Source organism: Choloepus didactylus, chromosome 3 (assembly GCF_015220235.1).
Source record: "Choloepus didactylus isolate mChoDid1 chromosome 3, mChoDid1.pri, whole genome shotgun sequence".
Lineage (NCBI taxonomy): Eukaryota > Metazoa > Chordata > Mammalia > Pilosa > Megalonychidae > Choloepus > Choloepus didactylus.
The window spans coordinates 201,441,232-201,458,688 of record NC_051309.1 but is presented as its reverse complement, the minus strand read 5'-3'; the positions used below and the strand labels follow the sequence as shown (position 1 = coordinate 201,458,688).

Here is a 17,457-nt window from a genome sequence, read left to right as displayed (position 1 = left end):
GAAGTTAGCCATGCAGTACTGTTTCCCTGATCAGCCTTCTCTAGACTCAGGCCTCTTGACTGACCCAAATTTCAGTAGCAACCTAAATGATTGTAATTTCTCCTCTTAGTATCCAAAAAGACTCTTTTAACTTGCTGCTTTACACAGTCGAGAATGATTAAATGAACCACCTTTTTGTTTGCTGGAAAATTACATATGTGTGTTTGAGGTAACTGCATGTCTGCACCCAACACGGGCTAGCTGTAATATCCTGGGCAGTTCTGGAACCGCCAGTGCTACTTCATAAAGCACTGCTGAAGTCCTGAGTCAGGTTCAATGAGGGGAAACACCCCTGCTCTGTTGCTAGCAAGAAGGACCTCATCTCATTTTTTTTAATCCCAGCTCTGTGTCATCCACTGGTGCTCTTCTCCCTGCTCCCATCCCCACCCTCCCCTGCACCACTTTGCACAGAGAGCCATGCAGCATTGCAGGAAACTTCCATCTCCTATTTCTTGCTTTTAATAGTGGCTTTTCCCAATGTATTTTATAAGTCTAACAACAGCCTGTTCTTGGTGCATTACAGAGAAAATCCATGCAATTTTAAGATTCAGGGAGATTCACTTTTCTTTGGAAGGCCCTGCTCAGTGGTGGTGAGAGAGGCTAAATAAACCATCTGGCATTTTGGCAAAAAGAGGACTTTCACCTTGAGTGCCACTTCCAGAAGGTCTCCCTATTTTGCCAACGTTATTGACGCTATGTCACCCTCTCAAGTGCCACTGCCTAAACTTTCATATCACCTTCTAGATGCTACATGTGGGCCACAGGTGGTTTTGAGTTAAAATTTAAACTGTCCATAGCTTGATCACTTCAAGTAGCAGGAATAGTGATTATAGGAAGTTCTCTTATTGCCAAAGCCAGGGGTGCTGTTCAGTATTTAAGGACCAGTGTGGCCTGGCCACTAACCGGTCTGAATTGTGTTTCGTTGCCCTGGTGCAGACCAGCTGGACATCAACCCCAGCCACAACTGTGGGTGTCACCCCAGGCTGCCTTAGTTGTACTCTTTGTCACTACTTAGCAGAGATAGATTAGAGAAGAAAAACGATGTGCCATTCAACTTCATCCCTTCTGGGGGTTGATTTCCAACACATTTCAGTCATATCATCACTGTGATGCACAGTTCTGAAACTCATCCTACAGAAGTTCATTGCCTTGAATCTATCAGTGTTAGGATGATGCTATCTGACATTGAGACGTTGAGTGATAACTATCCTGCTCTTTGAGATAATACCCACAAGTCATTTTACTGTGAACTGGTGAGTCCCTCTGTGTTAACTAAGCATCCTCAGGGAAGATTCTAACTGTGTGACTGGGTGATTAAATTGTGTCTGTGTTGATTATCTGTAATTTGGGAGTAAGCTCTGAAACCTTACTCTCATTCCCTTGATTAAGCAAAACCCATGGTTCAGAAACTTTCCCAAATGGAAAAATATTGTTTATCAGAAAACATTAATAACTATATTGGTAGGTTAGAGGTTCTCCATTTATAATGCACTGTCTTCATATTCATTGCAGGGAGATAGAGTTATTCTTCTTAAAAGAGTTGATCAAAACTGGTACGAAGGTAAAATTCCAGGAACCAACAGACAAGGTATCTTCCCTGTCTCCTACGTAGAAGTCGTCAGGAAGAACACAACAAAAGGTGCCGAGGATTACCCTGACTCTCCAATACCCCACAGCTATTCTAGTGATAGGATTCACAGCTTAAGTTCAAATAAGGTAAGAGGATATCCTATCATATTAGTATAATACTTGAGAACTTGGAGTCAGTTGATCAGTATGTGATTTTAGGACATTAGACTGGACCATCACATCTATTGCAGAGAAAATACTTTACCTGAGTATCGTGTCAAGCAAATATAATTTTGTTTTTCTCAAATAGGCATTAGTACAAAAGGCTTAATGCTTGATTTTGGTAATTCCATTTGCATGATAAAACATTGAAAGAGAAAGAAACCATTAGTATCATAAACCCCTATATTATATATATGTATATATAATCTTTAATTCTGTGTGTTTTTAAAATATGTATGTTTTCTGAAAATTTTTTCTGAAGCTTGATTATATATATATATATATATATATAAAAGACATATATATGTTTATCTCAAAGATAAAAACCAAAATGGTTTATCACAGGAACACATGGTTATTAGATCAGCAAATTCTATAAAAGTCTCAATGCTTTTTATAGAAAGCACTAGGGTAAAAGTTTTTAATTAGGACCTGGAAGTCAGTTTGTTTATTAGTTTGAATGAAAATGTTATAATGTTATTAGAAAGCCTTAAGTTTATTAGTTTTAGGGCAATTATACACCAGCTCTGTTGTCATATTTGTGCTAGTAGCTAAAGATAATTATCCTTCTCACAATGTACCTTAAAAGTGACTTTGCTTCTTGAATTGGTTAATTAGACAAGGTTATTCCTCTCCTACTTTCTAATTCACAGTGTGAATTTTTTCTTAAAGTTCCGTGCATGGTACTTAGGGATTCTCGCCTCTTTTCATTAAATTCAAAGTATAAAATTTTAAATTACCAGAGAATCAGTTCCAAAATATTGTAAGTACTTTCCATCATTCCTTAAATGTTATTAAATTGCATAATTTATTAATTATTATAACTGAGATCAAGGCTGAGACATGGAAAAACAAACCATCTAAAGTTAGCAAAATAAAATCAACACCTCAGACATTATTAAAGTGTGAATTCATTTCATGTTCCAGCATAAGATCATTTCAAGATAGCATCCCCAGTGACATAAATTGCTCTTTGAAAATCCTAAAAGAAGCATTTTCTTTTAAAAGGACTAAGACTAAGCATTTTATTTATTCTAATCCTCTTTGAAGACTGGGTTTCAGGTGCAGGGGAATATCTCTCAGTGTTTTATCATTAGATAATACAGCAGTTTGGACTATCCAATTTGGTGTGCTTGATTATAAAGTTTTCCAGAATCTTCCTTAGTTATTTACTTCACTACCAAAGCTTAGCTTTTGGAGATCAACAATCTTCCTTCATAGTTTTACTGATAAAGAGAAAAGATAAGAATCTTCATCCATCAGTAGTAAACATATTTTTCTTATCCACCATTCTGTCTCCCTAAAGGAGCTGCCAGATAAATTTCAAAGCGAGGATACCTTTAAATAAAATTTTAGAAGAATGAATAAGCATGTTTCTACATAGGCTTATATAACATCTTAGAAATTCTTCCATCATGTCCCAACAAGGGCAGTTTCATATTTGAAATAACAATGTTTTTACTTTGTTGTGAATGTGATTTAAATGTATTTTTGATTTCCTAGATTTCTTCTTATATCAGATTTTAAATTTTATAAGCAGAGAAATGAATGCATCTCTCTATAACTAATTACATTTTGTTCTGACTGCTGGGAAAACATGTATGTTGAAAAGCTTTTGTTCATAATTAAAAAAAAATACTTAATGGTGTCATGCTATGATGCCATTAGCTTAATGAAGGAAACTTCTCAGTAGTGTTGAACTGAATATTTTCAGAGAAAGAACTATTATACTTCTAAAGGATGATATTCAAAATATACCAACTGTTATATATCCTATTTTCTAATTGATATTTGCTACAGAGGAAGAAACTAATTAAGTGATTTGTGAATCATTCTTTGAAAATTCTAATCACATTTTCTTGGTATACTATCTCTATTTTTATGGAGATTCAGATACAAGTTGATATTATCACTGATATTTCTACTTTGGTAGAGTAGGATTCAATTCCATTGCTTTTGCAAGACAGGATAATTGTCTAATTTCTGTGTCATAGGTATGTTTTTTGTGATATAGGTATCACTTTTAGAGTAAGCATGTCCACTGTGAAGCTGAAAACTTTGATCCTGTTAACATGTATGGTGATGACAATGATGATAATACACTAGAGTGGTAGCAGCTGGTAGTAATGACAATAATGGAGTTTAAAGAGCTTTCTTCCTCATCCACATAATATTCCTGCCCCTGAGAGAAATATAAAGTGAAAAACTAATAATCTTGAATAATTGTATATTTCACAGACTTCAAAAATCTAATTATGAAATAAAAATGATTAATTGTGTTGCATATCAAAAAACATAAAACAGAGCTCTAAACAATAAGAGACCTTCTCCAGACTATCAAATAAAACTTAATTTCTATCGCATTAAAAATTCAACATCTACAGGACTCATGCAGAGTGTGTATTTACCGAGTAACAAACCACGTGTACAGTTTCACATTATAACAGGTTCTAACCAGCTTTTAGTCCTTAATCAAGGAAATGAATTTTTGACACTTTGTGCCATCTATCCTATGCCATAATGACATATTTCCTTAAAAAAAAGATAAATTAAAATAATATCCCATTCCAATAGCACACAGAAGTAAAAAATTGAGTGGAGAATGCACTGTGCACTAATATATAATAAGGTCCTAGGACGAAGAATGTTTACTGTATGTGTGAGATACCATCCTAAACAATCAACTAGAAGGTGCATCTCCAAAATCTATCTTTGTTTCCAAATCAAAGTCATCTATCTAGAAAGAATTAAAATCATTCACCAACCTCTCTTAAGGCCATTCATGTCTATAGCATGTCACATTCTTTCTACTCCAGCAACAATCAAAAAATGTATTAGAATGGTACTGGTACCTCTTTTAGAACTATTTTTAATATATCCAAATTAATATATACTAAGATATACAGCAGTATATTTTTACTTCGGCTGATCAAGCTTCATAAATTGTTCCTCTACAGGTTTACATAAAATGTCAAGCTTTTGAGAGAATGGGTGACTTAGCAGAAGTTCACTTCCATTAACAACATATGCTTCCTTGCTATGTAAACATTTACTTTGGATTTTTTTTTTTAACTTTGAAGTAGTAGTTGTGTAAGTTCAGTTGCATTCTGATCATGGGTTTCTGGTCTTGAAACATATTTTCAGAAAATTTTCATTTAGAAATGTGTTAACATACAGTGATCTAAAAATATTTTAGACCATATATCATCATCACCTTGCAAATATAAGTGATATAAATTATAAAAGTTCAAAAGGATTGGCATTACTGCAGGAAGAAAGAGCACTAAAATTGAGGGGATAAAAAGGCATAACTATTGATTTTCATTCTACAGTAATATTATTTCTGAGTCATTTATATTACAAAATGAATATGTCAAAACCTGGTTTAAAAGAGGTAGACTGTTAATGTAAATCTCTTAAGGTCTCACTCTGTGTCCTCATAATCTCTATGATTCAACTTTACCTTGTCTATTGGGCATTTAAAACCCCTTCCAAATGTTAGTAGGGTTTTGCTTTTCAAATAACCCTTCTAATGAATATGCTAATGATTTTATATATTTGAATTCAACAACATATCTTCAAATTTAGAATATAGCACAAAATATTTTTTTTCTCTACCACACGCTTCCTGCATTTCTCTGTGTCTGTTTGTTTTGATCCATTATTGTTATCTTCTTCTTGTTTTTTAACTTCATGTTCACTGCTCATTTCTAAAGTTGGCTTCCAGGGAACTCCTCCCTTTTTCCGTGCACAGAGCTTCACGTGGCCCAGAGAAAGGAGCTCTCCAGGAAATGGCCCCTGAATGGCTGTCCCTGACCGAGTGGCTGTCCCTGACAGCCGGGGGTCTGCCGGAGAGCCCACTGACAACACCGCCACCTCCTTTTCCAGAAAACTCCATGGATGAATTAGAGAAGCTTGGTGCTTTAAGCTTATCAGCTGACCAAGCCAAACCAAATATCCTAGAGACCATCCTTGAAATTAAGGAGAAACCTTCTGTTCTCCTCCCTTTGCCTGCAGCATCTGTACCTGCTGAGTCACCTTACTCTCTGCTTCCTTTCCCCGGTGCTGGTGTTTCCTCAGCTTCAGTCCATCCTTGTGGGGCAACACCCCTTCAGAATAACGTAAAGCCAACTCAACACAAGCCTTTAGATTTGAAAAAGATGCAAAGAAGCCTTTCAGACTCTGAAAAGGCGCCTGAAGTCCTAGGTGATAAGTTTGTGGCCTCTGCATGCACTAATGTAGGTTCCTTGTACAAAACCCTCCCTGTCATTGGGGAGGAAGATGAGGAAATCTGTGAAGGTGTTATGTCAGGCATCCAAAGAGGACTGCAGAAATCTCAAGAGCCCGACTCCCTGTGGAGTGATGATGCCACAGAGGTGGCGCCAAGCCTCCACATTGAAGAGGAAGAAGAGAAGAGACCTGGCTGCTTAAAATATCTGACAGCCGCCCCCACAGTATTCGGGATCTCTAAGGAAGTTTGCAGTGCAGCAAAGACCAGTAATGAGGTATTTTGATTTTGCCTAATTACTGAACAACTAACCAGTCCTACAAAAGATTAGCAAGTACAATTAATCATATTAATAAACATCCATTTTGACACTGCCTTAAATGGTTTTTTTTTAAGAAACACAAGGAACTGAATAAGACAGGGTGGGGTTGGGGGTTATATGGAAACACACCCTATTTTAATATGATGTAAATATGTGATATAACCCCATTAATCCCATTATTTCTTTACTACCATAAATGCATACCAAGAAAACTTAGTAATTTATATAGTCTTTCTCATTTTCCAATATTAATAATCAGAGCTAATATTTGAGGAAGGAGGGAAGAGAGGGAGGAAGAGAAAAGTAGTACTTCAGTCCCCTTTTGACTCTTTTGAAGAGATCATTTCTTCAAGTCAATAACTACTTAAGACATCAGGCCCTACATCTTCATCTTACAAAGAACATAGACAATGGTTTTAATCAACAAAATGGAAAGATACCTACATCTTTGACATCTCAACTTCTCTCTTAAAAAAATAAAATTTTGATCTCTCAGATATGAAGCCTTTGAATTAAAAGCAAATATGATTACTGGCAAATATCGAAATCATAACAACAAAAAGAATGAATTCATATGATGCCACTTTGCAAATCATTTCCCCTGTGGCTCTTCTATTTCAAAATCTTAAAAAGTGAAGCCCCGTAGTTTCCTCTTGAGATTTGACCAATGCTTAGGCACTTGACCTAGAGAAGAGGGATCTTGGGTTAAAGAATGGTCGGTGCCCACGAGCCCCTGGGCCCTGAGTCTTGGTGGCTTCCTCAACCAAGAAAGACAAGCCCACCTGAACAAAGAAGCCAGCCAAAATGAACACACTACTTAACTGTCAAGATAATTCATTGCAGTAAATCAACCATGCTTCTGAATCATTTATTTAAATAACTAATTTCCCCTTCAATTTAATCGATTTTTAAGAAGGGGTTAGGTATGTGGCTTGGTTCCCAAGAATCATTATCCGCCACAGTGGACAGTAGCCCCAGCGTCCATTCAGCAAGGTGAGTCTCCAGTCAGTTCACACCACACACAGATCACCACTTCCCTGCCTTCATAACAAGCCAACTAGTGATAAACCGTGACCTGTTTTACAAGCAGTTTACAAACAGTCATTTGTAAACTGGATTTTTAGGTAATGTTTTCCCTACCTGTTGAGAACGACCCATGATTTAAGTACATTATAAAATCGTAGACTATTAGGGGTTCTTATCTCCAGCCACTTACATCAGAAAAATTAAACTGACCAGACTCATTGGGAATTTTGAATCTAATTCAAAAGAAAAAAAAAATAGTACTTTTAAAGCAAACCCTTGTCGTGAATGTCAGTTCTCAAGGTGTTTGGTAACTTTAAGATTATTTTAATTGGGGGATATTGTCTAAAGATCATGTAACCTCATTCTGGCCACAAGCATAATCACTTCTTGTCTTTCCTTGATGTTGAAGCCACCTTCATTTTCTGCGGGAGATAGAACGACTGCATCTTTCCCTGGCTGTCTGCTTCCCTCCCCTCTATTTCCTTCCCCCTTCCCCTCTGTCTCTGCCCTGGCTGCTACACTTTCTCAGCCCACCCAGCCTCATTCACTTCCTCTCCTCCCTAAATGCTCATATCCACAGGAGATAAGTTCACCACAATTAAAGGTAACTGCATCTTGAGTGTGGTTTACTGCATGTCTTTAAATGCAATTAATTAACCAGATGTAAATTTTTGGATTTGTGCCATCTTACAAGGTATAAAACGTTGTGTAAGTATGAATCGCTAACTTTTGACATCATCAGCATGGCCTCTATTCCAAAATTTAAAAGATCTACTCACATAGCAGCTCTATCCAGATTGGGGAGAAAAACAAACTAAAAGTTATATCAGAACAAAAAGCAATCATTAGATTAAAAAAAAAAAAAAGTTGAGGGTCAGTGTGAGAACCATCCCCTTCCAAGGCGTCAGCTTTGTGCCTGTCATCCTCTGCCACTTCTTAGCAAACTCATTGCCTTCATGTCATTTCCTGCCCATCAGCAAGTTCAGCAGGGCCAGAGGATCTTTGGCTGTCTTGAGCTTTGTTCTTCCACAAAACTGAAGCAAATTAATGAGGATGCAGGGACAATGCTTGTTTTGTAGCAGTTGACAAAGCATTCATCTCTGAGACTTGTAGGCTGGCAGTTTTGCTGGTATGTAACTCCCCAAAAATATACCATTTAAAAAAAAATGTTTTAAGAAAATTAATTACTGGTCTTGGAAAGAGATTTAATGATAGTCACAGCATGAAATCACAGAGGAGTTTTGCTTCTATACTCAGAATGATCCAGAAACCTTTTCCTTTGAACAAAATGTGATTGACTTCAAGTAATATTTCATCTTCACATGCAAGCTTTCGTACTTAAATGAGAGTCTCTGCAAGTAAGAAAAAAAAAATAAGGCATTTATAGAGTCAAGTTTCTGTAGTAGGAGTACCAATATCTGAAAAAATTTCATTTAGGCAATCTTCAAAATCCCCTTCATCAAATCCATCCACCAAAATAGCCTATGTGAATTCATCTTAGGTATGAAAAGACCTTTTTGAAAAACGGGATACTTTACAGACTATTTGCTTTTTGCCCTTTGAGTTTTTATCTTAGCTGGCAGAAAATAATAAAGGAAAATTTTAATGGCACTTCATATACTAAGAATGTGTCTTTTTTCCTCCCTCTGTGGTTTTAGTTTTAAGGCCAAGGCATTTATTTATCTCCTTCTCCTACTTGTTCTTCAGCCTTTAAACTTAATAAATTAGTGAGAAAGTAATGTTAGAATTTGAGTTCTCCAACTTAGAGGATAGAAAATTCATCACTGAAGTATCAAGGCAAAACCAGGATTTAAGCAATTTCATTCTGCAAAAACAAGTTCATCTTTTACATTCTTTAGGTTTCAGTTATTTGCAGAATGATATAAGAAGATGGAGGCACTGCCAATAACTGCATTTTAAAAGAAGACTTAAATAACTATATAAAAAAATATAGAAAAATGAAAATTTTCTCTGTTTTATCTCATATTTAGAGACAAATGTTATTTTTTAATCTTACACTGATTGACTTTTTTGCACTTCATAAATCTATTTTCTATTCATTGTTCTGTATAGTTTCCTTTGAAATTGCCTGAAATTATTTATGTTTATAAATATAAATACAACTTGAATCAGCTCCAAATTCTAGACCATTATTATAGCTTAACACCAGAAATGAAATATTGGCAAAATATTGGCAAAATGTTTGAGTCCTTTAAGAGTGCTTCCTATTTCTTTCATTTCAAGAATGTTGAAAGTCATGTTTATTACAAAAAAGAAATTTTCCTAGCACAGAAAGCAAACTATAGTAGTATGCATGGAATCATAGCACTAACATTCTTCTCAACTGCTATTAACCATTGTTTTGCTTAAATCTTGTTCATTTAATGCAGCATTATTCTTTAAGGTATTTCTAAGACAATGAAAGTCTGTCATAGCAATCCAAAACCTTTCATAAAATTAAAATTCACCACCATTTTATGTATAACAAAAGACTGAAATGTGCATAAATTATGAGTTTGATATATAAATCAGAATCCAAAATTTTCCTTAGTTTTTTTAGCATCTTTTTAAAAAGTGTTCTTTTCATAATAGAAATTATTATAATTCTGAGCTGTTTTATAAACTGAGTTCTTAATTCCATCCAAGGGAATATTTTGTAAGCGTCTGGCAAGACATGTACTCAACTTGCAGTGGAAGCTCTTTATGAAGAAAAAGAAAGACTCCATCTTGTGTTTCTTCTGAAAGACTCAATTATTGTGGTCCCACAAGGAAGTTTCATCAGCCTAAAGCAGTTCCCATCAGAATGATAGTGATCAAAGGGGATTCTCTGCTCAAGGCACATAACAGCCAATCCAAGAGGATTTCACAAGGAGAAAGTGTGTATTGCTACATGAAACAAGGAGAACATATCCACCTAAAATCTGCAACCCCAAAAGTCTAAGGAGTTTAGGGCTTTTACAGATTCAAGCAAGGGGAGGGGGGGTTTGTTACAATAACAAGTATAAACAATTGCAGTTTACAAATGTAAAGGAGTGGAACTAGGATGGAATAACCGTTACCTTAGAAACATTGTAGTCAGCAGTGAGTTCTGGGCAGATTGAAGTTCCTTCATTAGCCTTAGGGGGTTGTCTTTGTGATCATAAGACTCTAAAGTTGTAAAACAGGATAAGGGGTACAAACAGGGCTGGTCAAGAGGTTTTGACAATTTACAAGTCAGCGGTTTTTAGTAATTTCAGGTACTTCCTTTTGGCTATTGTATAATATACTAGAAAATAAGAAAAAGACATCCGTATAATGATTCAGTCATGATAATTATTTGTTAAATCTTGATTTCTCAGTTAAAAGAAGGTGATCCCGTAAGCATGGTTTCCAGTGTGAAATTAGGCCCTGATGTGTTCAAGTGATCTTTCCAGCCATTATTATGCTCATCACTCCAACAATTGAAAAGGTGTTTTTCCAGAGAAAAGCTCTAGACTCTCAAAACATTTATAAGATAAACAAGATGAAGTATATTTCAAGGTGAAGTAGAGCATAAGTACTGATATGGTATCTCCACAGTCATCAGAGAACCCAGGAGATCCTATTTTATTTTTGTGCTTCAACCTCTTCAACAAGAACCGTCTACTGTTTGGCCCAAGATGGCTGCTCCAGCTCCAGTAGTCCCTTCTTCATTCTAGCCAGCAAGAAGGAGGAAAGAGAAAACCACTTCTCAGAATGTACATGTGACTTCTTCTTATATCCCATCTGTTAGAACTTGGTCACATGGGCACATCTAGAAACAAGGGAGATTGGGAAATGTAGTCTTTATCCAGAATTCCCTGTCCCTGCCTACCATTCTGGATTCCATAACTAAAGATGAAGAGAATGGGTATTAGAGAACATCAGCCATTCTCTACTGCAACCCTTCAGCAAACACGCCTAACGCATTTCATCCGCAGAGACGGGGAGTCTGAAGCAGTCATTACTAGTGATTATGAAAATTTGTCTAAATGAGAATTGAGAAAACCATATACTTTTATTTAAAAGTACTTCCAAATGCTAAGATTCTCTAAACAAAATCAAATACCAGACATTGGTAGATGTTGTCTACTGTAAGAGCACACACATGCAAAAAGCTTAGCCCACTGACTATCATATTAAGAATCTTACTTCGAAAGAATATCCAAATAATCACAAAGTACTTGTAGTTAGGGAAGTAGTGAGAATTTAATTAGGTTTCAGCTTTTTCCCAAGTAAAGCCATATTTTCTTCTTTTGTATTTTGTTTGCAAAGTTTGCCTCCAACAAATGCTTAACACTTTCTATGAAGTTAGATGGGGTTTAAGCCAAATTCTCCTCTATCTCACCTCGTAGCTATGCAAATAAACCCAAAGGGAGCAAATGCGATTTGAGGGTGTCTTGAACCTAAGTGTTAAGCATTAGATGAAAGAGGTAAAATGTCTTGTATATGTTCTTAGCGTCTACATTGCATTCAAACACATTCTCTATGTCAGCTTCCCTTTATAAATCCTGTATTTTGATTTATGCCTGCAAATCCTGTACTTTGCCTGTGGTGTGAAAACCATGAGGGTCAGCTGGAGATCCTATCTGCAGGCTAACACTTCTTGCTCTGCCATTACTGTGTGGGGGTTGGCATGCTGCGTGTGCATGAGAAAAACAAAACAGGAAAACTGCCCCCGAAGGCTGTTTAATGAAGATGAGAACTAACTCACTTCTCATGGCTTTTCCAGGCTGACTTTAAAAGGGAGATATTTGTTCTGGGCAAGCCTCCGCGTAGCCCAGGGATGTCTAGGAGGTCCTGCGGCTCACCTGTCCGAGGGCTCAGCGGCTCCCACAGGGTAGGAGCAGAAAGCCCCACCTCATGACCTGCAGCCTGGCCACTCTCCCTTTCGGGGGGCTGGCTCTTCCTTAGTTGTCTAAGTTCCGTAGTTGTTGCTGTGCATTGGCAGTAAAGTAGGGCTGCAGCTATCCTGGAGGTGAAGTGACCAATGGATGATGGACCACAAAATCCAACCCCAGCAAGAAAATTCTATCCTAAGTCTTTCGGTCATGTGCTTCCCTTTTATATGCGTGTGAGATTTCCAAAATCCCAAAAGACATGACCAAATTCTCCACTACACAAATAGGCGTAGAGTAGGTGTTGTTTTCTACATTCTGCCTCGTGTTTCTACGCGAATGTTCTCTGTAAGTCTCTGCTTTTTAGTGCAAAGAACAAAATGGTCACCAATCATATATAGAGCTCACATGCTTCCAGTAATGTTAGCTTCTATATCATTCCATTTATTTGGATTTTTTTTTTTTTAATCTGTGATCCTTGTTTCAAAATAGTTTGTTGCTCTGGTGATTTGTGCTACATGCACCAAATGGCCCTTTCCTCCCTAATAGTGCTGCCCTAAACTCTGTGTACTCCCAACTTCATGACGGCTTTGGTTTAACTTAAAGGTCAAATTACTTTCCCTTTAGCTACTTAGTTCAATAATAGCTGCAGTATTTTAAAATGAGTGGATTCTGAATGGTAGTATCAATTCTGAGGAATATAGCCAAAGAGTTTGGGAACTTTCATAAGTCAGGATTCCTTTCACCATTACTGTTTTAACGGACCCTGATTTAACCTTAAGTACTCTATGACATAGCTATGGTTCTGCATTTCAAATTTCTAAAGGCTCGGTTTCAAAGAAGTTTTCCTTTTCTCCCTTTTTGAAATATAGGTACTTCTCTGTATTTATGAGATGTGCTTTTTGCTTTGCATAAGATGTCGTTTTGTTGCTGCGGCAGATTTGCATTGCCATAGAGGGATAGGAATATCAGTCTGTGGAGATTTTTAGACTAGACTGGAGCACCTTCCAGAGCCAAAACAAAAAAAAAGCTTTTCTCACAATTAATCAGGACCATCCATAAATTTTCCAGGGGTCAATGAGATGGGATGCTTTGGGTCATTTTCAAGTTTTTCTTTGTCAGATTTTACATTATGTATTTGGATGTTAGATTATACTTTTGCATGTGGCATGTAAATATTCTATTTTCTTTAGATTTATGCAAAATTGTGTTTTTGTCTTCATAATTTAAGAAGGGAAAAAAGCCTATAAACTTAAACACGGTAGTGTTATTAGGAGAATTTCATCTAATACTAGTTGACAAGTGCTAGGACGAACATTTCCTGAAAAATTTTAACATAAGAACTACAGAGCTGCTTATAACTCTTTCACAGATTTTTCCACACTAGTATTTAATGTAATAGTCAATCCTTATTTAAGAATTATCTAATACTAAACATAGCTAATCTTCCAGAGCTATCTCTGCAGAAGCAGAAACATGGTTTTCCAGCAGACTGTATCTCACTTTCTGACACAGGGAACTATCAATTTTACTGATAACAGAGAATCTAGGATATTTCAAACCAGCTTCCTTATAAACAGTGGTTTGTGGTTGGATCTGGTTTTGAAAATTAACATGTGTTTCAAACCTATCTCATTAGCATCAGCTTTTTGACAACTTATAAAAAGACTAAGAGATTGTTATATTCCCGAAGAAAAAGTTAAATATTTAGGATACCATGTAAACAGCATGATGCTTCATTTGATTTTCTAATTTCTATGGTACTCTAAAAGCTCATCAAAGAAATAGGAGCATATATAATTCTCACTCAAAATTCCCAACACAGAGACGGTAATGTGTTCATTTGAAAACCACCTTCTTAAGCTCACAATTCATGTAAGCCTCTCTGATGTCACAAGTGTATATTGCTCTATTTTTATTGCAAAACTTCTAAGAAGTTAGGAGTAATAGAAATACCTGAGCAGATATTTAAAATAGAAATGAACATAGACCAAAAATACTGGTGGCTAACGAGTAATTCATTCCCAAGAATTTAAAGCATGAGAAGGGAAGAACATGGTCAGAAAAAAAGACGAGTATCTATTCTACCTTATTAATTCTGTGATCTTTAAAACATCCTTTCAAAATGAATTCAGGCTGGAGGGATGCTGTGAGAGCTGATCAAAGGCAAAGCAGCGTTTAGCATGTGACTGTCGTTGGTCACCACTAGGTGGCAACAGAGTTCAGATTCATTATGGATCCTTCCCTCAGGCTTCTGCACAGTGAGTTGTAACTAAGGGGTAAAAGCAAAAGATCCTGTCCTGCTATAGTTTGCTCGAACACCCATCGGGCACACACATATCTGCTTGAGAGACAAAATGAAGATGATCATTTTAGCCAACTTAGGCCATCTACTGTATCATAGTAATCTTTTATGCAATAGAGTGTAGCTCAATATTATCATTCCGTCTTCTCTTAATCTATTTCTGATACTAAGGAATGACTCAGTATCTTTGGGCTTTAATTTACTGATCTGCAAAATGAAGTTGAATTATTACCATTGTTTTTACATGACTGAGACATATGAGAATTAAACAATAAATGCCAGTTGCCACAGCTCTCTGACAACTGAATGTTTAAGGTACCTTTACATAACAGAAGAAATACATTGTGGAAATGCGGATTTCTTTATCGAGTCCTTGAGAGCACAAGATCTTCATCATCATCTTACCTTATTCTTCATTTTAGAAAAGATGAGGAGGCTGAAGTGGGTCTCCAGGGTCATGTAGTTAGTCAGTGTCAAAACGAGAAAGACACAGATGTACCCTCATAAACGACTATTCATGCTACTTCTTCTAGTGGCCAGATATTTTTTAAGTAAGTTAATTCAAATACTATAACCACTCATCTTTCCTCCAAACTGGTCCCTGATTAACCATGTTGACATAGAGATGATTCCTGTTGAAAGTAAGCTTAGAAAAGTTCTGGCCACACCATCAGAATAGGTACTCTACTTCTCTGCTGAGAAAAGCTGTGATAAATTCTGACCTGGGTAAGTGTACAGCATAGAAAACAGGTGATTCAGAAAACAAGGTTCTTTTAGAAGATATGAGGAAAGATGTATTGGGAAAGGTGGGTAAAAGCAAGGACCTTACTTGCTGGTACATCGAGGAACACAAGTTCTTAAGATGTACAGGCCTGTGGAATTAAAAGAGCCACAGGCTATAACAGTAACCCAATTTCCATAATTGTCAAATTGTCATGTTTAAATGATTTGTGACATGGGTTGGGTTGAAGGAATTAAACTAGCAAAATTGTAATGATGATAATTAAAAGATGACATACGGACTTTAAAAGTGGATTGTTTTTAATTAATGAACAATTTGATTTTTTAAATTGTAGGCATGCTTTAACATAAGGGAGCGATAAAATTAGAACAACCAATTTCACCAAGCACTGCAATGCCCAAATGTAAAAGTTAAAACTTTTACTTGATTAGTGTGGTTTAAATATGTAGAAATAGGAGCACTATTTTAAGAGCAAAATAAAATTTGTTTTACATAACATTTTCTCTTAAAACAAGAATAAACAGTATCCTCTTATTTATAACTTTGTTATGCATTGACAATGGTGCTTTGTTGTTTTGTGAGAGAACAAATATAGTATATTAGATATTTTGAAGATGCTTTTGAATATGAAATATTTTGGGCAATTAACACCAGCAATTTCAAAATCATGTAGCTTTAATGCATGAAATTTCTTTAGCCAGAAATTTTACTCCCACAAATGTTTTTAAGGAAATAATTCGAAAGAAAAAGGTAGTTCGGTGTATTTAAATGTTTATAGCACTGTTATTTATGATAGTGAAAAAGATTAGACAATATAAACTTTTTTAAAAGAGAGAAAAATGGTTAGGTAAAATAACATGTAAGGTAGTAGTATTCTTTAGTCACTGAAAATGAAAAAGAAGACAGAAATGACTGGAAAATTATGACAAAAAGCACATCTTACTACTGCCTAAAAGTGATGTATATATATGATATATATATAAGATTGGAAGAGAACTTGAAGGAATGTAATAGGATATAGGCTATAAGCTTACATTTACCTTTTTTTATATTTTTAAGTTGATTTAATAATATATTGAATTAAATTACCTTAAAAGTGACTGGAAAATGATTCAGCTTAAATAATTTATAAATATAAAATATTTCTATAATTTTAATAATAACTTTATATTGATTTATAAGAATACACTATTTCAAGTCCTTAAGTCATATATGTGTCCAATAATTCTTATCTAGTCTTGAGATTATGTATTCATGCACAGATAGATCATTACATGAAATTTCTAAGAACACTGTTTTTAAGCACTTCCCATTAATAGGTTTAAAGCTTAAAGTTTTAGCAACGTAAGTACCTACACTTCTTATGCTAGAAAGACAGTTGGGGTGGGAAATGAGGCAAAGGATAAAAATTTTAGGAAGGGAGCGGATCAAAGACTTATAGACTGAAATGAATCCTAGAGTTCCCGATCCAGAATGATATAAGTGAGATTCCTGTGGACACTTTGCAGGAAAAAGTTCCCAGCCTACCAGTGATCCACTCATAACAATGAGAATCTGGGAATTGGGCATGATGTGTAAGAACATGGATCTAATAACTAATTGAATAGTCACGAAAATAGTCACTTTTATAGTTGCCATGCAAACACTGATTTATCTTATTCCACCACATAGCTATCATTTAGAAGAGAATGCTTTTGAAATGTGTTGTGAATGACTCATAATGCATTTTTTTCCCTAAAAGGTAGACTTTAGGTAGTCGGTATAAACTACTGAATTTACATACTCAACAAAAGTCTTAACTTTTCATTGGTTGCAATGTTTATGTGGATTTATGGGATGCTAAGGCTTATCATTTCCAATATTATAAGTATCTATTACAGATACTGGTCTTGATGCTTAGTTTAAAAAGAAAGGAAATTCTTTTGAGAGTTCAGTGCACTGGAAATTTCTACCAATATTTCTCTTCTAAGGTAAAATGTTACATGTTACCTGGATATTGTTTGTTGCATTCTATTTCAAGTTCTCTGTTTCTTTTTTAAAATGCATGTGTTTTCTCCACATTGAGAACAGAGAATAGTAGCTCAAATGTAGCATGGGATGTCTGCTTATTGTTATTTTCATCTGTATTGTATGTGAGACTTGTCTACAATGGAAAAGTATAAAGAATGA

General features: G+C 35.7%; 1 protein-coding gene across 45 annotated transcripts in view; it reads left to right on the top strand.

Annotated features, from left to right (window-relative positions):
* SORBS2 (sorbin and SH3 domain containing 2) overlaps positions 1-17,457 on the top strand; it is a 346,937-nt gene that overhangs the window by 320,850 nt on the left and 8,630 nt on the right. For 32 of the 45 annotated variants that reach the window (XM_037831147.1, XM_037831152.1, XM_037831148.1 and 29 more), the window contains 2 exons: positions 1,552-1,755; positions 17,169-17,258. In XM_037831147.1, coding sequence (XP_037687075.1) covers positions 1,552-1,755; positions 17,169-17,258 — 294 coding nt within the window. The remainder of the gene's footprint in view (positions 1-1,551; positions 1,756-17,168; positions 17,259-17,457) is intronic. The other 13 variants (XM_037831174.1, XM_037831176.1, XM_037831175.1 and 10 more) reach the window with 1 other exon arrangement.